Genomic DNA, 27,428 nt, shown 5'->3' on the forward strand with positions numbered 1-27,428 from the left:
GTCCATAGGCTTCTGTCTATAAAATCTATAGACTAAAGACGAAACCTAGAGAGCAGTCTGTCGGCAATACAGATGCTATTGACAGTTTATAGACAATATATAGATTTATGTCCATACACTTTTACTAGACTTTTGTCTATGGACAGTCTATAGAATATGAATAGACAAAAAGAAATATCTGCAGGAAGGCAGTAGAGTCTATAAGCAGTCTATAGACAGTCTATAGACCATTTTTATAAGGGGCGCGGCGACACCGCATTTTCTGCGGAACTGGACCTTCAACGTTACCGCCTTAATACTCTTTCCACAGCGGTTTATATTAGTACGCGTGGACATCTTAGCCTCTTCAGCGGCAATAGGAAGAAAAGTCAGCAAAAACTCAGTTTTTACCGCAGGAGCGGCAAATTGGTACCTTTACGCCATTTTCGGCAACGCAAATCCTGTCTGCAAAGACTCAATTACCTCTTACAAAGAGCCAAATTGCGAAGTACTTAGAAATAATTTTTCACTTCAAGAGCAAAATGGCCACTGTAATTACTAGTTTGGCTCACTCTTGGCACATGAGCTTTAATGCCTCAAAATGCACACCGATGATTGTGACAAACATAAAAGCTCCGTATTTCTACACAAAAAATCACCAATAGTGACATTAGGCTGGATTACAAAATTAGATTTGAGTGTGTAATTAGCGGCTACAAGCTTACCAAGAGCTTTGATGCTGTATCTCTTCTTTCGACGTCACTAGGAAAGCTGTGGTTACGAATTGAACGCTGCTTCAAACATAGCACTAGGGCACCCAAACTTTCAGCTCACACGCCGCTTGTTACGCCTTCTTTCGAGTATGCCGGTGTTGCATGGGATACCTTCGCAATACCCGATATGAAAGACATGGAAGGTGTGCAATGGAAGCGTTTAAAAATTTTTACAGTCATTTCTGTGGCACGAATAGCAACAAAAGCAAAAGGGTAAACGCCGTAGGATGGCTGCAGCTGCCTATAAAAGTACACAGCTGCAGAGTTTGCACAGCTGTATATTAACGTAGGTTTGCGCAACAATTATAATGCCTACAGCCGACCCACATCTGTCACTAATCACTAACACTACCCGGCTTTCAAAGAATAAGATCGTTAGATAAGTCACCTACAAACTGTGTTAAATATCCCTGAAAAGGAATCAGGAATTACATCAGACACGTGCATTCTAATAGGAGGCTCAGTGGTAATGGCGCTCGGCTGTTAATCCGAAAGACGCGGGTTCGATCCTGGCCTCGGCGATCGCACTTCGTTGGAGGCGAGATGCTAGGGGCCCGTGTGCTGTGCGATGTCAGTGCACGTTAAAGAACCCCAGGTGGTCGAAATTTCCGGAGCCCCCCACTACGGCGTCCCTCATAGCCTGAGTCGCTTTGGGACATTTAACTCCAGTAAACTATGATGGAAACAGCAGGTTAGCACAATAAAGCAGTTGTCATGCAGAAGACTAGCCCAACCACAACAAGTGCCTCCGGCTCCTCGTTCTCCATAAAAATGACAGCGGAATGAACTTCTGCCTCATAAAATCCCTCTTAAGCCCACGGTCGAACCGTGCGTTCCTGCTGTGGAAGCTTATCTCAAAGGAAGAGCCTTTAAACCTGTTTCTGTATCAACGCTGGCTTTTATGTGAATCTTGCACCTGTTGCTTGTGCACGTATATTGCTCATGATTTAACCGTTCGCATTAACGATTTCTTTCTTAAATTTATCGAAGCTGCATTTTTGTGTGGTTGCGCTTATTCTTTTTCTTTCATGGCTGCCTGTCACTACATTCTCTAGTCCGTACTGGTAATTTAGTTCGTCACAATTTTAATTCCCGTATAACCAGCGAATCCTCTTTTCTTCTATAGCAAAATAAATATACACGCCATAACCATTGCGTAATAAATTACCCGGTTTTATAAAACCTGTTTTTCTTCAAGTAGCTCTCTGTCTCTAAATTAGAATATTTTAACACTTTAATTTCAGTCAAAAATTACACAGTTTGTCAAGTTCGTGTCTTCCGCAACATGTGTGAGGCAAAAAAAGCATTCTCATATCATCAAGGGACATGGGAAGAAATTTCTTACGCAACATTTATTAATGAGGATAACCCGATGACTTCGTTCACAGAAAGTTGTGCACGATGTCAGCTGGACGCGTGACTGAGGCTTATAGATAAGCGTAGCATGAAAAGCATTTGTGGTGAAATGCTAATCTGCGTGAAATTACTTCGAATCGTCCCACTTATTTTCTCTCCACATGGCTTTTGTATGTCTCGCCAAATGTTCCTTGCAAATACTTAACACAGAGAAGTTACTCTCCTTGCGGCTCCTGGAGTACCAGTAAACACGGAGATGGTTTGCAATGGCGTAAAAGCGTTTATTTTTTAAACTGACTGGCGCTACTATTCCTAGTTATGAGCATTGATCGTTGATCGGAGCTGTTCAGCGCCGATCAAGTCTCAGTTATTAAGAGGAGTGTAGGAAAAGCAGCGTTACACGGCGGTGGTCACTCATGCGCCACCGTTTCACTCCGAAAGCATGAGGCAGTGTCATTTCGCAAAGTCCTGCCGTTGTTGTCTTTGTGAAGCCTCTGAGAAAATGAATAGAAGTGAAGTCGAGAGGACGAAGTTATTGCACAGGGAAAGAAGAGAGAAAAGGCTAGCGATCCGCCACCATCTGCGTGGGTTTCGCTAAGGTCGCCACTGGCTCATATAGGGCTACGTCACACGACCGCAATAACGCTGCTAGCGTATAGCGCGGACCCCACTACCTTAATCTTAATGGTCGCCTGTAATTCTTTTTCCAGTCTATGAAAGGATACGCGAAGAGGGCCGAGCGCACAAGCGACCAAGCAAAGAGCAGAATGCGTGAAAACAGGCTAAAGGAACACCTTGTCGCTGCATATTGAGGATGACATCACGCTTAAAATAGCGATATCGCACAGATGTTCACTTTTTGGACCCGAACCATCCTACGATGTAGCGCTTCTTTAGGCTCCGCTGCCCTCACGAACAAGAATGAGGTCGCATCGGTGCGGAAAAGGCTCATTTTTCCCGCCTTTTAAAAATGCTAATTTCCACGGCATTATTCTTTCCATCATCGCAAGCGCACAGTAATCCAGCACACTTACAGCATTAACACGGTTCCGATTGCTCCAGATGTTAAAAGACTGGCTTATCAAACATTCGTCCGCCCCAACCTTGAATTCGCATCATATATCTGACATCTATCTCAAGCATATATCTTCCCGCCGAAATCGAGGCCATTCAAAATCACGCCGTCAGGTTTATCACCTCCGAATATTCCAAAGAAGTTAGCATCACTGCACTACAACGCTCTCTTTCCCTCCCTTCACTTGAATCACGCCAAATAGTCTCACGCCTTTGCCTGCTTCACCACTTCTTCCATCATCCAGCTTCAAGACACCCACTTCTAAAATCCCCGATAAGAACTTTAAGTCGCCTTAGCCATAGCCACCCTATAGCCGGTATCAAGACCCGTACATTAGAACTGAATAGTTAATTTTTCCCCAATGCAATAGCCCTCTGGAATGCCCTACCTAACGACATATTTTTATGGAACGATTCAAAGTCCCTTCCCACGAAACTCACCCATCATCTTCAGAATATGTGAATACTTCGTCATTTTTACCATGTATTGTTCTGTGACTTTCATCTGTGCTCACTGCCGCAAGCGATTTTTTTTTCTTTGCATGCTTTCACTACGCATTTAAACCCTTTATCCTTTTTCTTTATTTTTTTCTCTTCTGCTTTTGAAGTTTTAGTGTCCGTTCATTGTGCGTGCGTTTTTTCTATTTGTTTTATACTAATTGCAGCTCCTCCTTATGTAATGCCCTCGGGCCTTTAAGGATGAAATAAATGAATGAAATGAAATATTCGGCGGTTTCATTCGAAGGTGCACTAGAAGCAGATGATTGCTAGGGCTGAATTTTCCTGTTCTCATGCCGCTATGGCGTACTATTCACTGGCCAGAATACGAACTACATTGCTAGATGTTGAAGGGGTGCACGTAACAAACATTTCATGTTGACTTGTTTATAGTCTGACGCGCTGATATGCAATGATATAATTCTCCATGAACAGATCATTTTGCTGCTGGTGTTCTTCGGTCGGCTTCGGCGCTGTCTCCCGCCCTCAGGCCTGTGCTGCGCTCTGTACGGAGTTCTCACTGTGGCTGCCCTTGTGGACATGGTGCGCTTCTTGGAGAGAATCCACAATGCGGAGGTAAGGAAGTCTCTGGAGTTCAGAGTACTGTGCATCTGTACCTTCCATTTCGTAAGGTACTGGTTGCGCGGCCTTTCATCTCACATTTCATTGCACTTTATTTATTGACATGCTAGCAGTAAGGCAGTAAGGCTCTTAGTGTATGATGCCAGATAGACCTGCAGAGATCAAATAGATTTAACCGCAACTACGCCACGCCTGCGTTTCGAGCCGCTGGCGGCGCATAAATATCAGCTTGGCTGGCCACTGCGCGAAAGCACTACGCTATCACCATTGCAGATGTTTAACTGCCACTCTCTCGCGCTGTGCGTTTCATGTCGTCTTCGTCAGCTTCCTTCCGTGCGCAATTGGTCCAGAAAGCACAACTAACTCAGTGCAGGAGCGTTCAATGGTCCCAAAATTGTATAGTGTGCTACCATTGATTTCCATATTACCTGTTTCGTTGATATTTGCCTAAAGAATGAACTAGAATCTCTAGCCTAGAGTCGAAAGCGAAGTGAAACGTGACATGCTAGCTTACGTAGTTCCCATTTGGCAGAGCAAACTAAATCGATTGTAATTTTTTCTTTAGTTTCCGCACTTAGGTGGGGGTTCTTCATGGTTTGTGCCCATCTTAGTGATAGCCGAGAGCTTCGTAAAATAAATGACAATTGAAGCTTCAGTAGCACGGAGGCCCCGATTTTCCAGCTTACTTAATGACGCCCGAGGGCTCATTTTAGAGTTCCAGCAGTAGTGCTACATCGATTGAAAAGAGGGACTAAAGGATGGAGATAGAAACATTCTGATCCATCCTTAATGTCGTTGCGCGGGAAAGTCATTTATTGTCGATGGGATTCATTCGATCCCATCATCACACCTAATTTTTTATGACTGTATGCAAGAAAGACCAGATTGTGAGGTCTCCATATTGCGTCATAGTACTATATTCGTATCACTTGCTTCAAAACAGCCTTGACGCGAAGTATCTTTCCATTTAATTTTTTGTAGAGCAAAGCAATCACTTCTCAACCAATGCATTTATTGTATGTATCTTCGACGAATGTTCCATGACAGCAACTTGCCCGTTACAGAGAGTACACATAATTAATATCTCTATGCTTTACAAAGAGATAATCCCTAAAATTTAGCTCAATACCGCCTTTTCCAAAACCCAACGCACGCTCTTTGTGAAAAAATTAATGCTGGCACCTCTTTGCGATATATTTAGCGGCCAGATATGAATGAGCCTGCCCTCGGACAAGACGGGAGTTCCAGCCTGAAATTTACGACTCTGCGCAAAATATCGACCGTCCAAACATCTTTTGGTATATAAGGGGGCCACAGATTTTGATATGTTGGGAAAACAGTGCATGACGCTATGGAGACTACCATTCAAATTATTACAGCACAGAGGTGCCCATCATTCCATCCAATTGGTTTTTTACTGTTCTCGGAAGACTGCATGTTAGGAGAGGTCACATTCTTCGTTTGGTGCCTACTGAGATTGCACTTTCGGTCAGGAAATGACAAACAAACCTTTTTCTCTTTGTGCGGGCATTTCGTCATTCATTGTGTCAATGGAAAAAAAAAAAACATTCGTTTTTGGCTTTCTTCCAGGACATACATATACACGACATAGAGCTCCAAAAGCCAGTCATTGTGCTAAGCGTCTTGCTTACATTTTCGACGATTGGAAACTTTCTGATTTCCGGCCTTCAAGACACTGTATTTGCCAAGTCTGCAAAGGGTGAGGTAAGTCCGATAACTGTTTAATCTACAACCAATACTAGCAGCAATAATTTATTTCAGTATACTGCAAGCCAGAGTTGGCCCAAGCAGGAGGGGCATACAACTAAAAAAATTTCTAAAAGAGCATCAGCTACAACACCGCGAGTCAGTAAACAGGACACAAATCCAGAGTCATCAAACAAGATACTAGGAGCCATACAATAAGTTCTTGAGCTCCTTCTCAAAATTTCTAGACTTACATAGACCCGAAGGAAGGCCATTCCACTCAGCGACAGTGTTCGGAAAAAAACTGTTCTTAAACCCACTAGTTCGTGCAAAAATTGGTGCTAATGACTGCTCATGTACATGACGTGTTCTCCTAGTGCTCGCCAGCTTCACGCAATCAGGAAGATCTGCCTTCAAATTTCCAGACATGTAATTATGAAGCAGTACTAGACGGGTAACTTTTCTTCTTATTGCCAAGAACTGTAAATTACTCTTTCGAATTAATGCAGTTGGAGAGTCTATCCTTCTATATTTCCCATAAATAAAACGAACTGCTTTTCGCTGAACACGCTCCAGTTGAGCAATGTCTTTCTTGTTATGCGGGTCCCACACTGCTGCCGCATATTCAAGTCGGGACCTAACACAAGCCTTGTATGCAGTGATTCTGGTACTCACGGGAGAGTTTCTGAGTTTTCTTTTAATAAACCATAACTTCTTTACTGCTGATGAGCAGATGTCAGCTATATGAGTGGACCAAGTAAGTTTTTTCGTGAGGGTTACTCCGAGGTACTTATAGCTTTCTACTTCTAAAATGGGATGATTGTGAAGTATATAACTGTGAATTCTGGGTGCTTTTTTTCTTGTGATTCTTAATAATACGGTTTTGTTTGGGTTAATATCCATGCCCCAGCGCTCACACCAGTCTGCAATTGCTAGCACAGTTTTTTGAAGTGACAAGTGGTCAGAATCACTTACTACCTCTTTAAAAATTATACAATCATCGGCAAACAGCCTCACCTCTACATCCTTTTCAACAATATCCACTAGGTCATTCACATAGATTAAAAATAACAGGGGTCCCAAGACACTGCCTTGAGGAACCCCTGAAGTCACATGCAGCATGTCAGAACAAGAGTCCTGGATTGCTACAAATTGCTGCCTATCTGTAAGATAGGCATGCACCCACTGAATTATAAAAGAGGGAAGTCCAATCGATTGAAGTTTAAACAATAATTTTCCGTGAGGCACCTTGTCAAATGCTTTACTAAAGTCAAAAAATAAGACGTCTGTTTGTCCGGAAGCATCCAGGACTCTTGAAAATTCATGCACTACAGATAAAAGTTGGGTAACAGTAGACATACCTCTCCTAAAACCATGTTGGTAAGCTGTCAAAATATTACGGTCCTCTAAAAATTTTACAATATAACAAAAAATAGCATGCTCTAACAACTTACAGCAATTGTTCGTCAATGAAACAGGGCGATAATTGGTAACTAGTTGGCAGTCACCTTTCTTAAGAATAGGGACAACTCGAGCCTTACGCCAATCAGACGGTATAACACCTGTTGTCAAAGACAAGTTAAACATATCAGTTAAGTATTGAGATATTTGTTCCGCGTAGCGTTTAAGAAATGAATTCGGAACACCATCGGGTCCGGAAGATTTTTTTGTGTTAAGTTTAAGTAACATTGCTAAAACTCCTTCGCGACTAATTATCAGTTCGTTACTACAAACAGAAGAATAATCATTACTACAAACACACTGAGGTTTAAAATCATCTAGCTTCGTGAAGACACTCTGGAAGTAATTGTTAAAATGTGTTGCAATCTCATTAGCGTCTGTTATAGTCACCTCGTCAATTTTTATCTTCGTGATTTCGTGCCTGGAAGGATTCAAATGGCGCCAGAACTTTGATGGGTCCGACCTCATGAACTCTTCAAGCCTGTTTTTGAAAAAGCTATTTCTGGCTTCTCTTACTTTGTCTGTCATCTTGCTTTTTAATGACTCAAACAGTGGAGTTCCTGTCCTGTGCTGTTTCCTAAGTCTTTTAAGTTTCCGTTTAACATGAATTATCTCTCGATTAATCCAAGGATTTTCACTGCGTTTAACGACTTTCTTGAGCGGAACAAATTTGTCAATACAAAACATAACTGCATTGCAGAATTGTGCCCAACAACCCTCAACATCACTGGTAACAGAGCTAAGGTGACATTCCAAATAATCAAGAATCGCGACATCATCAGCTCTGCTAAAATCTCTGAAGCTGATCACTTTAACGGTTTTTTCGGTCTTATCACCAGTGATTTTCCCGCAAAAGCATATTAATTTGTGGTCGGAGATGCCGCGCTCTACGTGAACAGTGCCATTACTGAACGACTCGCTCACAAACAACAGGTCCAAGATCGCTGATCCCCGTGTACAGTCATTCACAATCTGTTCAAGATTGAGCGAGAACATCATATCTAAAATGAAATCATTAGACGAAGAGAGGCCATAGTTCAAGTCATTCCAGTTAACAGACGGCAAATTAAAGTCACCGGTAATAATTATATTCTTACCACGAAATTTCAGCAAATAATCGTATAGCTTGCACAAAAACAAATCATCCGAGTCCGGCGCACGATAAACTGCACAAAGAACAAACGTGTTCCCCCAAATAGAAACCTTCAAACACAAACTTTCATGGTCTTCCAACTGGTCGATTTCAAAGACATCGATACTGTTTTTTAGAATGATCGCTACTCCCCCACCACGGGAAGCCCTATCTCTTCTTTGCATTTTATATCCTGGTGGTATAATCTCATCATCTCTAATCATATCGTGCAACCAGGTTTCAGTTAGCACGCAGATGTGCGGATCATACTGCAATAACACGTGTTCAAGTTCATTCACCTTATTAACTATACTTCTAGCATTCAGAGAAATCAGACGGAGCTGGTGTGACTTTCGTTGCTAGCTTTGGGAAAGCGCACTGCACAAATCAGGAACCAAACGGCGAGAGCCTGTCTTTTCATCCCACGTGTAAACTTTGCCATCAATTCGGAGCTTATCGTGTTTCAGTGACACCTTTTTCCCGGCTGCCTTATCTGCTCTAGCGCTTTCCCACAGCTGCTTGCGTTTGCGCTGTGTGTCAGCGGTGTAATCATTCTGCAAACTTATTCCAGTTCCTTTCAGCTTCCAAGCATTTCGCAAAACTTCTTGTTTGTCTGCATAGTTGTGAAAACTTAAAATAACCGGCCTTGCCAACGAACCCTTTCCTAGTCTTTGAATTTTTGCAATAGAAGAACAGGTCACTCCCAATCTATGCTTGAAAACATCGTTGATTATTGCATTACGCAATTCAAGTTCAGATTCGTTTTCGAGCTCTGAAATCCCAAAAACAACAAGGTTAGATTTACGATCACGGTCTTCAAAATTGGGAAATATTTCGTGCTGGTTCCTCAGGATATCTCTAACATTAGCTGTGAAAGCGTTTAGTTGCTCCGTCCCCGCCCCATTTGATTGCAACTCATTGATGCTTACTTCAAGGTTAATCAGACGCCTACCAAAACCAGACACGATTTCTTCAGTGCGTTCAAGGCATGCTTTGATGTCTGCAATGTCAGCCCTAATGGCCTGTTGCCCATCAATAATTCTGAGATAAGTTTCCTCCAGTGGGGGACCAGGGTTTACCTCGATATCCCCGCACAACACCAGCATGCAGGAACAGAAACAGTTGTAGGCAATATTCAAACAAATGCGTGGGCACGGGAGGACTACAAGAAATCTATCGTCACTACGTAAGGAAGAGCAATAACTAACCTGCGCCACAAAGAAAAGACGCATGGTGAACGTCCGCTGCCGTGCGTCCTCTCCGCGCCCACTGACGATGTTTGCTGTCGATGCAGTCTTTATAGGCGTCGATCCTGATGACGTCTGCCATCCTGATGACGTATTCCAGCTTTGATTATGAATTGTAACTGTGTCGTCGCTGATAAGAGAATGGTTCCCAGCTTGCGTCCCGCTGAAGCCTGACAAGGGTGTGGTAGGCGTGATGTGAAGCCACGCTGATGCATTGCCCGAAAGCAGCAAAGCCTGCGCCACAAAGAAAAGACGCATGGTGAACGTCCGCTGCCGTGCGTCCTCTCCGTGCCCACTGACGATGTTTGCTGTCGATGCAGTCTTTATAGGCGTCGATCCTGATGACGTCTGCCATCCTGATGACGTATTCCAGCTTTGATTATGAATTGTAACTGTGTCGTCGCTGATAAGAGAATGGTTCCCAGCTTGCGTCCCGCTGAAGCCTGACAAGGGTGTGGTAGGCGTGATGTGAAGCCACGCTGATGCATTGCCCGAAAGCAGCAAAGCCTGCGCCACAAAGAAAAGACGCATGGTGAACGTCCGCTGCCGTGCGTCCTCTCCGCGCCCACTGACGATGTTTGCTGTCGATGCAGTCTTTATAGGCGTCGATCCTGATGACGTCTGCCATCCTGATGACGTATTCCAGCTTTGATTATGAATTGTAACTGTGTCGTCGCTGATAAGAGAATGGTTCCCAGCTTGCGTCCCGCTGAAGCCTGACAAGGGTGTGGTAGGCGTGATGTGAAGCCACGCTGATGCATTGCCCGAAAGCAGCAAAGCCTGCGCCACAAAGAAAAGACGCATGGTGAACGTCCGCTGCCGTGCGTCCTCTCCGCGCCCAATAAGCACGGGAATGTCGAAGTGTAGCAACGTGGTTATATAACAGATAAAATAGGTTAGTACATCAGCCGGGGCACGACTAGCTAGCAAGCCACTCCAAAGAGAGTTGATGTAATTCCTCCCAGAGTGGAGGAAGGCAGCCTTTACGACATATAGGCAAGCTCAAAGAGATGGGTTTAGAAACAGCAAGCAAAAAGCGAAAAACTATTTTAATTTAACACTTAAAAACGAACTTCAAAGCATTCAATCTCACTGCCTCCCTTCTTGTGCGGTTCAGGTGTCCACCGTGACGGTTGCTACGTCAGAGGTCATTCTAAAGGTAAAACGTGGCTACCGGCCTCCGCTACGCGAAAGGCCTTTAGTGAGCGTAGTATTGCTTTCGCAATAATATCTTATTCCTTAACCTTTGGCTAAAGTGAGCCTGGACACCCTGTATAACATGCGAACGTGAAACATGAATGGGGCTGGCAGTGTAAAAAGGAACACATGCTAGATATTTTAGACCTTCCCCTGTGTTAGACCTTCCCTTCTGCCTGTGTCCTTCTTCTTGTCCCGTTCGTTGCGCTGTATTCATGGAATATCGGAACCAACTCGCCCAGCAACTTACCTTGTCATATTTTAGACGCCGTTAAAGTCTTCCATCTGGGCTGAAACATTTTTCGAATAAAGTTTGAAAACTTCATGCTATCTTCCGCACATGTAAGATAATAAAAAAGGCAGTGCGACGACCGTGAGAGGCACGATGTTATCTTCTCAATGCTATCCAATCATCACAACTTCATCCCCTTACCGAAGTAGAAGCACTCAGCCCAGACGTGCAGATCGATGAGATATCTTAACTTTTTTAGTCTGATAGCATCAAAGTTGTAGCCGCACCAAATGGCCGCCGATCTCCGAGAGAAATTTTGTTTTTTTTTGTTTTTTGTCGAGAAAGGTTACGTGATGTTGTGACGTCATTACAAATTGGCCACCGTTGCAGGCGGCACCTTGCCCACTGGACTGCGAGGAAGCTGTCTGCCCTAAGAGGTGGCAGTTAAATTATTGGTCTAGAAAGATCACATGATCCAGTGACGTCATCACCGCGAGTCCACTGGCAGCAAAGCTATGCCCCCGCCAATTTTTTTACGTAGGCCAGGGAAACCACTTGCATTCAGCTACCAACCGGCTTGCGCATCATAGGCAATTTTTTTGTTTTGCAATGAGTTAATTAGCCATCAAGACAATTCTTTCTAAATGCGTAAATATTGACTTTAGACAGCAGTTGTGAACAGCGATGTTGGAGAGCATCTTAGGAAACTCCCGTTCTATTTATTTGCGATAAAGAAAGCCTCACGTGTATCTTTTTTCCGAGCTCCAAAGAAAGCCCGCGAAATACAAAAAAAATCCCGTGACTTCCGCATTCGTGCGCCATGATTGTGCTGCTCTCAACCGTGGCTTGAGTGAACGAAATCAGCTGCTGGCAAGGCGCGACCACCGCATTGCTCCGGCAGGCCGATATATCGATGGAGGTTGCGACGCTTGCGGAAAGTTGGTTGGTTTATTGGGGTTTAACGTCCCAAAGCGACTGAGGCTATGAGAGACGCCGTAGTGAAGGGCTCCGGAAATTTCGACCACCTGGGGTTCTTTAACGTGCACTGACATCGCACAGCACACGGGCCTCTGAAAGCAGCCTGCAGGTGTGACTGCAACTTGCACCGTCGCGCTGATGCGCAAGCCGGTTCGTAGATGTATGTAAGTGGTTTCCCTGGCCTACCTCAATTATCAAATTTTTAACCCTTGGCTTAAAGTTAGCCTGGATACCCTGTATATGGAGCTTCTTCTAATTTTGATCATGATGATAGCGGCTGAAGAAAGAAGGGGCCATATTTTTCAAATGGTATATTTTGTGCGAAAGCTATCATCTGCAAGGCGTATATGTCTATGAAATGGGTATATCTTCCTTTTGCGTTTTCTCTGCCCCTGGAGGCGTAAATTGGCCGTAGAAAGAACAGACTTATAATTAACGTTCCTAATATTTACAAACATTGTGCCACGAAAACAGCAGCGTTTCTTTCTTTACTTGCAGTTTGGAAATACAAAACAGACTATCATCGTACATTGTGCTATTACATGCTTACAACGCAGACAAGGCATTCTCTGCAAAATTGGGCCGTCAGGTTTGCAGCCTATAGAGTTTCATGTTTCTCAAAGGGGCAAAGGCCTCATTCTTCTAAATAATGTGGCTTTTCACACCACGCAGTAGGGATGTCTCTGCAAAGAATCCAAAGCTACGGTCGCACAACTTGCCAGAATTTTTCTTTGGTCTTTGTTCGAGCGTGCTGCCAGGGTTGAAGTGTGTGGAGGGGGGGGGGGTGCGTTGTTACATGTCTTGTCTGCAAGAACTAGGGGCAATCAACACGCTGTTGTTTGAGTGTCAAGTAAACAGCGCAGAATATAACCACTAACGAAAAGGATAATCGAAATAAACTTACTTAAGTAACAACACCATGACACCCGGTCGTTGCTAAGAAGATCAACCGCCAAAATCTCTTGGAAAGCAAGAGGTATAAGCTCTGTCTCAAGTTCTCACGTGAAACTGTTTCAGGTGCCGCTGGGTCCAAAGAATGAGGACGACATGTCTCCGTTTGGAAAGATCAGTGCCGCCGTTCTGTTCCCGTGAGTGCGTGTCTTGGCGTTTGGGCAAGACTTCTGTCTTTTCAACACTAGTAGCTTTTAGTTTACGTACAGCCTTTACAAAAGTTATGTATCTAATGGGTTTCGGTTTAGGACATGATGTGTGGCATAGACATCATTCGCAATCTTTCCTAAACGCGATTACCTCTTGTCTGCACCCCTGGTTAAGAAGTCCGCGCATTCTGCGTGAGATCCCAGTGTAAATGAGCCAAGATGAGTGCTGGACTTCAAAGTTTTGTCACAACTGTGCAGTGGCCGTTTTCGGGCCTAGTTAAAGGCCAACTTGACCGAAATTTTTCAAACCGTAAAAAGGTTGTTTTTTCATAGTACTCGTACACCCCCCTATTATGCTACCCACAAAACATTACGCTCCAGTTTCAAGCAGTTACGGTGCCAAAGGCACGCAAGAATTCGGAGTTTTCAATACCGAAACTGGAAAAACGGGCGCCATTGCCGCCCGCCGGAAGTGACGCATGTTTGAGACTAGAGTCCGGACAGGTTCGGAGCGTCTGCTCGTTGCGGTTCGAGCAAAGCGCTGGTACCGGTAGCGCGTGAAGCACTTTGTGCGATAAATACTGGTTATATGTGAAAACACACATCTTAAAGCGGATGAAACGCCCTAGCAAAAGTTTTAAACGTGTTTTATTTGCTGTAGTAGAGTATAAATCTCCTGGCTCAACCTCAGCGAAGCTGATCGCGCCGCTATGCTAGTGAGCGTTTTTTGCCTGGCAGTATTTGATTCCAGCTTGTGCAAAGTTTGGACATAGCGGACGAAAGCATATTCAAATGGAGGCCAAGTTGAAGTGCTTCTGTTATCAAGTCGGCTTTTTTGAGCGGGCACGCGCGTGCCAACAGCACATGTGCGCTCTGCTGTGCGTGCAATATGGTTGTGGTCTTGATAAAAAAAAAATGACCTGCCTTCTCCTTTTTCTTCTCATTTTTCTCCCCCGTCGAAAGGTATTCCTGCCTGTGCAAAGAAATTTGGAACAGGTGCTGTGAACGCGAGGTAAATCAATAAAAACAGCTGGACGTCTAAAAAGAGAGCTCAACAAAATTAAGCTTTGCGTTCAGCGAAAGAATATGCTAGAAGCAAAATTTGTGCTGCCAAATAAATATTGTAACGACGAAGAAATTCCTGTTCAAGCGAAGACGACGACGAACTTCTGACCGTTGTGTTGAGCGGCATTGCCATCGCTTTGTGTGTGTGCTCGTGGTACTCGACCTCTGTGTCTACGAGGCCTGTGTCTCTGTGTCTACCGCCGGCGCCCAGTACCTCTAACCATCCCAGTACCCATCTTACATTTGGTGGAGGTGCTGGGTAGAAATCTCCATCGTGGAGCTGCGTAACCGCACTCTTCCCACGCTTGAAATGCCAGAAGACACGCAAAACCAATCTGTGCAAACGGGACCAGCTCTCATCTGCGCCGGCTCCCTTCGCCAGCGAGATCCGGCAATCTTCAGCGGAGCCGATGAGAATGGCGTGGAAGACTGGCTCGCGTCATACGAACGGGTGAGCCTGTACAATAGATGGGAGGACGATACGAAGCTGAACAACGTAATTATTTATCTAACGGGGGTCGCTAACCTCTGGTATCGGAACCATGAGGGAGACATCCGAACATGGGCGGCCTTCAAAACGAAGCTTGCCGGAGTCTTTGGTCGCCCCACTATCCGGAAACTTCGGGCTGAACAGCGTTTGCGTGAACGCTCGCAGCACGTCGGCGAGAGCTTCACCAGCTATATAGAAGAAGTCATTGACTTATGCAAACGTGTCAATGCAAACATGTCCGAAGCCGACAAGATAAAACACATCTTGAAAGGTATCGACGATAATGCCTTTCAGATGCTATTATCCCGCGACTTGCGCACCGTTAAGGATGTGTTCACGCTCTGCCAGAGCTTCGAGGAGCTGCGCAAACAGCGGTTATTGACGCGGCAACATCAAGCCCAGGTTGAATCGCTTTCTGGACTGGCGCCTGCAGCTGACAACACCTCTATGCTGCAGCAAATCAAAGATTTCGTCCGTGAAGAGGTATCTCGGCAACTTTCTCTTCTGCCTAGCCCTCAACAGGCGCCGCCTTATTTGGCCCCGGCTCTTCGACAGGCCATACAAGACCAGGTTACTGAGGCGCTTCCAACCTTCCACCCTCCGCCACCTGTCGCCGCACCCTTGATTTACGCTGATGCTGCTCCAAGGTCTGTCACCAGTCCCATGCCTTGCGCCGACGTCGCCCCAAGACCTGTAGCCGGTCCTCGGACTTCCGCCGACGTTCTAGTACAGCCTCCGCCGTCGTCCTATCCTACAATGTACGTGCCTGTGCAAGCGTCTTCACCTGCCCTGCGACCAGCTCGAAGAGCAAGCAATCCGTGGCGCACGAGTGACAACCGTCCTGTATGCTACACTTGCGGAGTGCCTGACCACGTCGCGCGCTACTGCCGTCGCCATCTACAAGCGCCAGCACCACGCTCGCAGTCTTCGGGGTACTGGCCTCCAACCCGTCAATATTCTGAGGCTGTCGACCAAACGCCAAGTCGTCCTTTCTCCCGTGATCGTTCAGCCCTCTCCAGCCGCCGCTCCCCTTCGCCACGACGCCGCTCTATCTCCCCCATGCGACGTCGCCCTAATTCTCCTCAGCAAGAAAACTAGGCGCCGCAGTTCCGGAGGCAAGAACTGCGCCCCCGTCGAAATTTCGAAGACCTCATCGATCACCTGCGAACCTTATTGATGTTTTTGTTGAGGGCGTGTCTGTGATGGCTCTGATCGACACTGGTGCAGCGATTTCGGTAATGGACGAAAAGTTATGTATTTCTTTAAAGAAAGTTAAGACGCCAGTTTCGGGACTCACACTGCGCACGGCCAGCGCACAGCCGATTACGCCGTTAGCAGCATGCACCGCTCGAGTTCGAATCCAGGACACACTATACTACAGCGAGTTCTTTAATTTTAGGGTGGGATTTCCTGTCGCGTCACGAAGCTGTCATCGACTGCGCTCGCGCAGAAGTTGGGTTCTCTGCTTTGCCTAATGTCTCGCCAGACGCTGCTCCTTCTGTTCCGTGCGCTAAAGCCGTCGTCACCGAAGACGTCGTCCTTCCTCCCAGCTCCGCTGCGCTTGTAAGCATCTCTTGTGACTCTGTGTGTGATGACGTTGTTCTCTTCACGCCGGCCTGCACTTTCCTGCGCCGCAAGTCCCTCCCGCTGCCCTACGCTGTGCTCACTATTTCTGCTGGCCTCTCCGTGCTATGGGTCTCTAACCCGTTTTCCTTCCCTACTGCTTTGCGCCATGGCGAATGTCTCGGCAGTGTACAATCTATTGCGTCCATTCTCAACTGCGAGGACCCCGCCGATTCGCCTCATCTAGCCATGACTGCGCTCAGCCCTCCATCTTCTGCGCCTGATTCCTCCGCTACAGACCTCTTCCTTCGCTCTATCGACACCGATCTTCCTTCCCCGCAACGGACACAGCTTCTTAACCTCCTTCACCAGTTCCGCACCTTCTTCGACTGTCATCGGAGTTCCTTGCGCCAAACTTCAACGGTCACCCATCGTGTCGATACCGGCAACCACGCACCAGTGCGGCAGCGCCCCTATCGTGTATCTGCCACCGAACGCCATGCTATCGAAGAGCAAGTTGATAAAATGCTCCAAGACGGCGTGATCCGGCCCTCCAGTAGCCCTTGGGCTTCGCCTGTTGTGCTGGTCAAGAAGAAAGACGGCTCCATCCGATTTTGTGTCGACTACCGCCGCCTTAATAAGATTACGCGGAAGGATGTCTACCCTCTTCCGCGCATCGATGACGCTTTGGACTGTTTGCAAGGGGCCGAACTATTTTCTTCCCTCGATCTTCGTTCCGGATATTGGCAGGTCCCCATGGAAGCGGCCGATCGCCCCAAAACCGTTTTTGTAACCCCCGACGGCTTACACGAATTTACAGTTATGCCATTCGGCCTTTGTAATGCGCCTGCAACATTTGAGAGGATGATTCACACCATTTTGCGGGGATTAAAATGGAAGGTATGCCTCTGCTACCTCGACGACATCGTCGTCTTTTCTGCGGATTTTGACACCCACCTCCATCGCCTGAGGCACGTCTTGACCTGCCTTTCTGACGCCGGTTTGCAGCTAAACTTGAAGAAATGCCGTTTTGCCGCTCGTAAACTCACAATCTTAGGGCACGTTGTCTCCAAGGAAGGCGTTTCTCCTGATCCAGCCAAACTTCGTGCGGTCGCTGCTTTTCCCAAGCCTACATCTTTCAAAGAACTGCGCAGCTTCCTTGGCCTATGTTCCTACTTTCGAAGATTTATTCGAAACTTTGCATCGATTGCTGCCCCTTTAACACAGCTCCTATCCAGCAGCTCCGACTTTTCACATTGGACACCCGCATGCGACAACGCGTTTTGTACCTTACGCCGCATCCTCAACGTACCACCTATCCTGCGCCATTTTGACCCGACGGCCCCTACCGAGGTCCACACCGACGCCAGTGGTGTTGGTCTCGGGGCTGTACTCGCGCAGCGCAAACCTGGCTTTGCTGAGTACGTTGTCGCCTATGCAAGCCGCACCCTGACGAAGGCAGAGTCCAATTACTCAGTAACGGAAAAAGAGTGTTTGGCTATCGTTTGGGCTCTTACCAAATTCCGCCCTTATCTCTATGGTCGTCCATTTTACGTCGTGACGGACCACCATGGGCTTTGCTGGTTATCCTCCCTGAAAGACCCCTCCGGCCGCCTCGCAAGATGGGCTCTTCGTATGCAGGAATACGACGCCCGCGTAGTTTATCGCACCGGACGCAAGCACCAAGATGCCGACGCCCTTTCTCGCTGCCCCCTTCCGGTTGAGCTCGCCGGCCTCTCAACAGTCGAAGACTCCCCTCCGTTGCTTCACATCGCCGACATGCCTTCAGCGCAGCGCATGGACCCTTGGATTGCGTCTCTGCTTGATTTCCTCTCTAACCCTACGGCGGCTTCTCCATCACGCGCTCTCCGTCGCCAAGCTCCTCACTTCGCCATTCGTGACAATCTCCTTTACCGCCGCAACTACAGCGCAGATGGTCGCAAGTGGTTATTAGTTGTTCCTCGCCATATCCGCTCGCAAGTCTGTGACTATTTCCACGCTGACCCACAATGCGGACACGCAGGAGTCTTCAAAACATACAATCGGATCCGGCTGCGTTACTACTGGCGCGGAATGTATAACTTCATCCTTAAGCACATCCGCTCATGCCTGCCCTGCCAACGTCGCAAGCCCCCTGCTCACCGTTCTGCAGGCGAGTTGCAGCCGCTACCTTGCCCACCGCGCCCATTCGACCGCGTAGGCATTGATTTGTATGGACCTCTTCCCTACACTGCCGCCGGTAACCGTTGGGCTATCGTCGCCGTCGACCACTTGACGAGGTATGCAGAAACCGCCGCCCTTCCATCCGCCTCAGCGTCTGACGTAGCCTCCTTCATTTTGCGACGGTTCATTCTTCGCCACGGCGCACCGCGCGAACTACTGAGTGACAGAGGCCGCGTTTTCTTATCGGAAGTTGTCAAAGCCTTGCTCCGCCAGTGCAACATCATTCACCGAACAAGCTCGGCCTATCACCCGCAAACTAACGGCCTTACAGAACGATTTAACCGTACCCTCGGCGATATGCTCTCTATATACGTCTCATCAGACCATTCCAATTGGGATCTCGTCCTTCCGTATGTGACGTACGCCTACAACACCGCAACGCAGTCGACTACGGGCTTCTCCCCGTTCTATCTTCTTTACGGCCGTCATCCTTCTGCTCCACTCGATACCATTCTCCCATACCAGCCTGACGCATCTGAGTGTACTGCTATTTCGCAAGCTGCACGACACGCAGAAGAGTGTCGCCAAATCGCCCGTTCTCTCACAACTGAGGCCCAATACCTTCGGAAATCCCGCCACGACAGCCATCACACGTCCCCGCACTTTTCTTCTGGTAGCCTCGTGTGGCTCTGGATTCCATCCAGTGCTCCGGGCCTCTCCTCGAAACTTCTTTCAAAGTTTCACGTCCCCTACCGAGTTGTGGAACGCACCTCGCCTGTTAATTACGTGGTGGAACCGCTGATGCCGTCTCCTGATCTTCGCCGGCGCGGACGCGAGACTTTTCACGTGCAGCGCCTAAAGCCGTATTATGACCCGGCCATCTCACCTACGCCGTAAGTCGCCAGGGTGGCTCCTCGCCTCCCCGGGGGGCAGTTGTAACGACGAAGAAGTTCCTGTTCAAGCGAAGACGACGACGAACTTCTGACCGTTGTGTTGAGCGGCATTGCCATCGCTTTGTGTGTGTGCTCGTGGTGCTCGACCTCTGTGTCTACGAGGCCTGTGTCTCTGTGTCTACCGCCGGCGCCCAGTACCTCTAACCATCCCAGTACCCATCTTACAATATATGTTTTTCTCTTCGATAACCGTGGCATCAATGCGGTGTCGATGGTGGGCTGGTTCATCTTTGCGCGCCTCGGTCGGGCAAGCGACTGCGCGTTGCGAAATGCATGCCGATTCAAATGAACAAAATCTTATGCGCTGCGTTCGTTACTGTATTTACCTAGAACCATTTACCTAGCCCGTGTACTGCAGGGGCGGAAAGTTTTTCTAATCTTTTCAAACCACACAGCTGGGCAGAACGACGTGGTTGCCGGAACCCAGTCGACCGTATACGCCCACCACGCAAATTACCGTAGGCAGTGTGTCTGTATCGACTGAGTAATAATTCAAAACACATAATCAAAAACGTGTTGTCTTCCTTTGAAAATATTATCATTCAAATAACATGCGTTCAGTTCTATGAGGTCTTGGAGACGCGCCTTGAATGGTAACGCTAAAGCTTCCTGTAATAGACCTCAAGTATGAATGGCGTGAGGTAGTAAGAAATTCGACGTTTTCAGTAACGCTCATGTGGCCTTCCAGGATTCTCAGCCCGGCCTGCGAATCTTCGAGGCAGCAGATCCACTCGGCGCAGGACGGCATTATTGCGCATTGGGCAGAGTTGTGACTGCAATAAACGCGTGCATATGTGGATTCCTTTTCAGAAGTAGCAGACCTCTCCTTAGACTTCTGCCTGGTGTAAACAACGTGCCGTCAAAAGGGCGTTGCTCAATGAGCAAAGCCGTCCACTTTAGCTCCTGAACCGGCTAAGCTAGCTTGTGCGAGCGGTCCCCCGCCCTCTTTATTCTCCCGATTAGAAGACGCCTCGAAGCCTTCTCCGAATTATAACCCTCTCGGTTCGTGGCATGTTTTGCCGATCGGGCCAGAAACACGTACGTGCTCTGTTGCATGATGTAGACCGGGACAGGTCTATTGACAAAGCCCAACCCACAAAAGGGGTTAGCGCGAGGCAGAAGCGTCAGTCACCCACCATTATCTTTTTTGAAGAACAGAGGGGAATTCACGATAAAAACCTGAGCTCCAGACAGCTGACACCAGCTTTCGAGATCGGGGGTGAAGGACGCATTCCTCGTATTCCTCGTATTCCTTTCCGCGGCCACGCACTTCGTCGACATGATGCCAGCAGCTAATTTTTCTCGGAGACCATCTAGCTTCGCGGTGAAAACAGCCAGAAACGCGCCAGAAGGAGCTTACAAGGGGCACGACACGCACTCACTTCAAAACGCCTGAAACTGGCTAGCCGGCGATACCGGTGTCTCAATTGCGCGTCATTTCCGGTCAGGTTTGTTAGTTGTCCAGCACACCGCTAGGGGACTGCGTCGTCTGCTACAGAGGTTTTTGAACGCTTCTAACTAAAATTCTAGACCCTTCACAGCCCTAATATTCAATATAAATATTGTTCATAACATGCGCACTATATCCAGTGCAAAATTAGCCGAAGTAAACTTTCGGTCAAGTAGGCCTTTAACTCCTTCCCGAAGCACAGCGAGCCGTTCGCTGTCAAAACTCCGGGAAGGTGTAGTTGTCACCGCCGATTGAGCATTTAAAAGAGGAAGGGGAGGGGGGGGGGGGTGTTGAAGTCACATTTGCAGTAAGGCGCCTCCTCCCTCGCCGCGGCTAGGAAAGAGCCTAGCGAAGGCCGTGCTCGCTCTACTTGGTGGGTAGGCAACCTTCATACCTGTTTGTTTTTCCGTGAGTTTCCGATTGAGAATAAATACCCAGATAGGACATATACGATCATTGCCAGATCTGTCTCTTTCAAGACACGTAACGACAAAAGGCCATCCATTTGGGAGGTTCAAGGTCACCATACTGCAATCTGGCTTCTAGACACATTACGACAGGGAAGCCTGTGAATCATACCTAATATTTAAATTTAACACCTTGTCTGCTGGAATTAATGAAAGCCCTGACAAAATATCCTGCCTTTCCAGCTAAATCTTCCTTCAATGTTTTATTTGTTTGTTTTTCTTTTCCTTGTGAACTGTTTTGCATCCAAAATATTGTGTCCTAAATCCACTAGGATGACAGTTGCGTAACGATTTGTTCTGTATCTAACACTCATTTCTAGTCGAAGTACTGACATTATTTTTGTTGTGGTCAAGCAGGAATTCTGCGACGCTCGTCTCTCATGTGTATTCATCGCATTATTATCGTTTTGTTGTTGCTGATCACTGCGTATGGGCAAATTTTGTTTCTTAGGACATTTTTTCACACTCTTGAAGTGTATTTTTTGTGCGCCTCTCTTATTTCGTGTGCCATTTGTATTTATTCTAATACTGTTCAGTTAAGTATAAGCGGTTTTCCTTGGGATGAATTTTTTCTTTTTGGTACACTTTCTAACATTCTAGCGCTGTCTTTAACTTCATCTTTGGGCTTATATGCGTTTCCCACATATCCCCTTTGAAAAAATGAAACAGTGACACAATTTTGTGTGTATTCTGTGTATTCATGTCACCTCTGCGTGTGTGTGTGTTTATTTTATTCTTTCTTTCGGCCATCGCAGTGCCATTTTCTGTCTTTATTTATTCTCTTTTTTCACTCCTGCAAAGGAGGAACCTTTCATGTGGTCCCCATATGCGAACCTCATCTGGTTTTGGGGGGCTCACGTGCCACCGTGTGGAGACACTTCGCGCTGCCGCAACCTGTACGTCCTCGTGATACCTTCTAAAGTCGCGCAGGGCCACACAGACGCGGCTAGAAGCGATACAGACGCTCACAATTGGCAGGCACTTCCCTTCTTTTGTTAACCTCCCCCACGTTTCTTTTCCCCTCTTCCGAACTCGTCCCGTGCTCGCCCAGGCCCACCTCCCTCTTTCGCCTCTTTCACGCGACGTCTTTGCTGGCCCATCTTGGCATTTGGGTTTCGTGTCTGGACTGTGTTCCTCTTTTTACTTTAATTTTTTTCTGAATTGTTTCTGATTTCTTTCATTTTTTATCTTTTTTTTCTTTCCTGTTATTTTTTCTTTTTCAAGCCCTCTGTGTGCCATGTTCATTGCTATAAGAAGACGGGGGCATGGACTGTATGATCATTCTTGAAAAAGACCACTCTCTGGTCGAAACGCTGAATAAATCTGCTGACTTTTTCAATGTGACTTCCCCATCTATAATTACATATATATATATATATATATATATATATATATATATATATATATATATATATGGCACAATAAGGTAAACGTACTTGGTTGCTAGTTTAAAATAAGATGCGAAATTGAGGAACGCTTCGTTTATTGGGAGTCGACGTTTCGGACAGAGCCTGTCCTTTTTCAAGACTCAAGTCTTGAAAAAGGACAGGCTCTGTCCGAAACGTCGACTCCCAATAAACGAAGCGTTCCTCAATTTCGCATCTTATATATATATGTATTAGGCCTGAAATGGTCGTAATAAAGTTATTACATAAGGAGGATAATTATTCAAACGGACACACGTGCGTGTGCGTGTGTGTGTGCGTGTGTGTGTGTGTGTGTGTGTGTGTGTGTGTGTGTGTGTGTCTGTGTGTCTGTGTGTCTGTGTGACCAGCAGCCACAGAAACCAAGGGACACGCGGGATTTCTTTTTTTTAATTAATTTATTTATCTTGTGGTGTTGCTTAATTTAAAATATTACTAAATAGGTTATCGTTTAAAGAAAATTGATTAGAAAAGCAGAAGAAAAACAACCACATGTCGCCGGTGGGATCCGAACCCATGACCTCCGAATTACGCGGGCGGCGCTCTACCTCTGAGCTGCAGCGACGGCTATCAGATCTTCTGCTTTCAGAGGGTATATTTATGTTTACAAGTGACCTGACCTTGAGATTGTTCATCAGCGCCACCCACATTCGTAAGTGGCGGACGTAGTATGTTATGAATTACAGCCGGTGAGACGTGTAACGCCATCGATTGGCGAGGGTGGAAGCTGTGTGAGAACCCTCTTATGTTTCCTATGATTTATAGTGTCCTCCTATTAATTGCCACAAACGCACCACATTCGTTTTTTTCTGGCAGCCTTAGCTACTCAGTGCGTGCGGAAAATTTTGCTGCGCATCGGAAGGATAGATCATTTTCATCGATATGTTAATAAAGATATCTTTGTATTCCACAAGTGCTTCAAGATTACAAAGATGCCCGAAAAATCTGGACTTGAATGAAGCGCCAGATTATGTAAAAAAACGAAGTTTGTCACGGAGGTCCGTTGGGTATCAAAATTGTTCTAATTATATGGTACACAATTGGAATCATAACATTTTCTTGGCTCTAACTGCATCTTGTCTACAACCATGAATGCAGGCTTTTCCGCGAGCTCACGCGGGGTAACAAGGACACGGACTTCGCACTCCCACTGCTCAGGCGGGGCATGAAATGCAAGGACTTGGTGACGTACCTGGACGCCTGCCTCACACGCGGGTGAGCGCCACCATGGCTCGCCCCGTGGCTCTCAAGCGCGCCGCTCGAGTGGTTCAGCCAGCCAAGCCGTGGCGATAACGCCAGGGAAACAGCGACTTGTAGCATGTTTCATGTCAGTGCCTGCGCGACACTCGTCTGTGTCTCTACTCTTGGGTGCTCATATCTGCCTGACAGTTCATGTACAGTTCATGTAGCATGTGACACTAGGTCACTTGTGCACCTGCCATATGTAGTAATGAATCGTTTTCTTGCCAGAGAGCCAAGTAAATATCAATCAGTCGCTGCTATTTCAGCTGGCATCAAGCAGGAAAGTCTGAAAGAAAGCGCCTTTGTTAAGCATTCAGGCTATAATGCTTGAGGGACGTGAAAAAATGCCGCAAATGACAATCTTTGTGCTACTCACCCCAAAAAAATACCAGTCACACCGTTCACACACATCCTTATAAAAATGTTGCTTAGCCTACTACGCATTCATATTCACTAGAAACGGCTGCTGAATGCTAAAACGAACGCTTTTTACATGCGCCCAAAATGTCCTCCAAACAAGAATCCTTTGATTTTCAGCTAGTTGTTAGCCACACTACTGAGCAGAAAGCATGGAAAGAACTGATAGAAAAAAAGAGGGGTTACTGATTTCCGCGTTTGTCTGAGTTTTATAAACACTGAATCAATGCTCTCCTTGCACATGGTATCAAGAATGTGTTTTATGATAATTTGAATGTTAATCGCTAAAGGCTTCATAAGCAGCACTATTACAAGAATCCTGTCGAAGTGAAGTAACTTTTTTTGTCGGTAGGCGCTCTATGATTGCTAGTGTCGGACGTTTGTACTGACCGTAAGTGCTCGTTCATAAAACATTGAATCATGGTCTAAAGGATCATTTTGTCAACCCAATTACGGTTGTACACGCAAAGCATCCTTGTACCGTTACAAATCTGGTGCTTTTATTATAAAATATTATCAGAATATTCAGGGAATATTCAATTTTTAAACAAGTGCTTGTATGGGAGGAATACAGTCCCCTAAATGACCTACAACTGCGACTGCAAAATGTCAGTGGGAAGAACGATTCCCAGCAATCATCCATTCACTGGGAAGAATGAGAACGCAAACATCCGGCTCGGTGTACGCTGAAGATAACACATTGGAAGATACACCACTACAGCTAGAATAATAGTAAAGCTTTGTCGTCTTTTCCTTGTCAAGCGCGTGCTCGAGACTTCACTTAAACGCACACACAAAACCATCGCGTACGTTGTAAACACTCATGCAAGTACCGCTCCCTCAGTTTATCTAGTGTGCTTCGAAAACGACTCCGTTCCTCGGGGTCGTTTTGCCATAAGAGCACAAGGATGTTAAGAAGAGCCTAAAGCCATGGTAACTGTCTCATTCTGAGTTATGGTCCTCTGTGCCCTGCTCTGACATTTTAGCTGCGGCATTAGGCAGCAGGGGAGAGAATGCAAACAGGAAAACTCAGTGATGCTAAGGCACTTACCCTGCTTGGTTTAAACCTACACCCACCAAATAAATTATCACAATAAAATGTAAGCCAAGAGCTGGAAGTGAAGGCCTCTACAAATTTTTCTTCCAGCGTTGTTCTATTCAACAACACGGGCATTGGAACCACCGTATAAATCTCGTAACACCCGCTCAACCGTAAGAGTCGTGAATGAGCTTGTGTGTGTGTGAGATAAAAGCCTGTGCTCTAGAGTCTTCAGGATCGCCGCATGCCATTCGTACACAGGGCAGATGCCGCTACTGTCAAAGCTCACACGCATATGCCATTTTTATAGTGCGAAGAATTTCATGCTGCTGATGATTCACTTGTGGTAAGCGCTGGTCTTAGCTCACACCCAATGCACCGTTTGGCGTACTAAGTGTTCCAAGGATTAACGTCCGGATTGTGTAAAGATCAAGCGTTTTGAGTTACTAAGAAGTAGCAATGGCTGAGTCACATTTGCAGTTTCCTTTAAAGCTTTCATGAAATGAAATCATGTGTGACGATGACTGAATTTTCTGTTGAGCTTGTTCGGCGAAATGAATGTTTTTGCACAAAAAATAATGAAACACTAATGCCATAAAATCTGAGCGTATAGCTCACGCGCATCCGGCCAGATGTGCAGCGTAATGTTTGGTTAAACAAACTACACCACTGTATGGTACCGCAGGAAGAAGGATGTCATCCGCCGGCGTGTCTTCATCAAGTCCATGATCGGCGTTCTCTGGGTGGATGTCGTGCGGGTGACTGTCTGCACGTTGGCCTACTTCGGCTGCCTTTTCGCCAGGGTGCCAGCCCTAGAGTAAGTTTGTCGCAACGTGGTTAAAGTTCCTGTATGGCGCAACGTTTTAGTCGAGTTCCGGGAGCAGACTCTTACATTCAGCGTACTCGAAGTCAACAGCGCTTACATGAGCCCACAAGGTTTAAAACAGAAAAAAACGAGGGTTGTTATTTGCTTAGCAATGGGAAATCAGCAATGAGTTATGCGCTCAATCAACAAATAGAAAATGGATCTACACTTAGAAAGGCTGACGGCAAAGCAAAACGCGTTAAAAAGAAACACTTGCTGCATCATCGATATGGTGACACAGCCAGTGCAGAAGATTCAACAGAAGGCATGTTAACAACTTCATAGGGCAAGGCGTTCCACTCGGCTGCGGTTTTAGGGAAGAATGAAAAGCGGTAGGCGTTAGTTTTAACCTGCGGCGTTATGATTGACCTGCTGTGCTTGGCTCTCGCTTTCCTGGATTAGTTGAAATGCATGTAAGTGTAAACTTTGATTTTGACATGGTCGTTGACAATGTTGTGCATCATTTGTAGGCGGTGTAGTTTATGGCGCATTTCTAGTGTAAGGAGCCCAGCTCGTATTCTAAGGATCGAAACAGAAATAATTCAACCGTACGCGTTATAGAGGAATCTAAGAGCTTTCCTTTGTACCCCTTTAATATTGTGTATTTTTTTCTTATTGTGAGGGGCCCCACACAGTGTTAGCGTAATAAAGCAATGATCTAACGAGCGTCGTGAAGGCTGTAATTTTCGTCTTACTAGTGCGGTCCTTCATGCGGTGTTTCAATAAACCACAACTTTTTTTAGTGACGCCAAAAGAGCATAGTAAACTTGTCCGTTTCACGTTAACTTGGAGTCAATTATAACGCCCAGATATTTAAAATCGTCAACTCGCTTGACAACTGCATTATTAATTTTGTAAGTATACACTAACGGTTTTTTCTTTCTTGCGACCAACATATGAGCACATTATAAGACGTTGAGGTTCATTCACCAAGATGGGCACCGGTTGATATTTGCAGAAAGGTAATCACGTAT

The 27,428-nt window shown here is 46.3% G+C and overlaps 1 protein-coding gene across 1 annotated transcript in view; it reads left to right on the forward strand.

Moving 5' to 3' along the window:
* LOC149337759 (multidrug resistance protein mrp-7-like) overlaps positions 1 to 27,428 on the forward strand; it is a 157,568-nt gene that overhangs the window by 17,244 nt on the left and 112,896 nt on the right. Inside the window, exons 4-8 of the mRNA XM_089553505.1 lie at positions 4,116 to 4,256; positions 5,853 to 5,987; positions 13,234 to 13,304; positions 23,990 to 24,106; positions 26,275 to 26,406. Of these exons, the coding sequence (XP_089409631.1) occupies positions 4,116 to 4,256; positions 5,853 to 5,987; positions 13,234 to 13,304; positions 23,990 to 24,106; positions 26,275 to 26,406 (596 nt within the window). The remainder of the gene's footprint in view (positions 1 to 4,115; positions 4,257 to 5,852; positions 5,988 to 13,233; positions 13,305 to 23,989; positions 24,107 to 26,274; positions 26,407 to 27,428) is intronic.

Source organism: Amblyomma mixtum, chromosome 7 (assembly GCF_055824585.1).
Source record: "Amblyomma mixtum isolate Tamu chromosome 7, ASM5582458v1, whole genome shotgun sequence".
NCBI lineage: Eukaryota > Metazoa > Arthropoda > Arachnida > Ixodida > Ixodidae > Amblyomma > Amblyomma mixtum.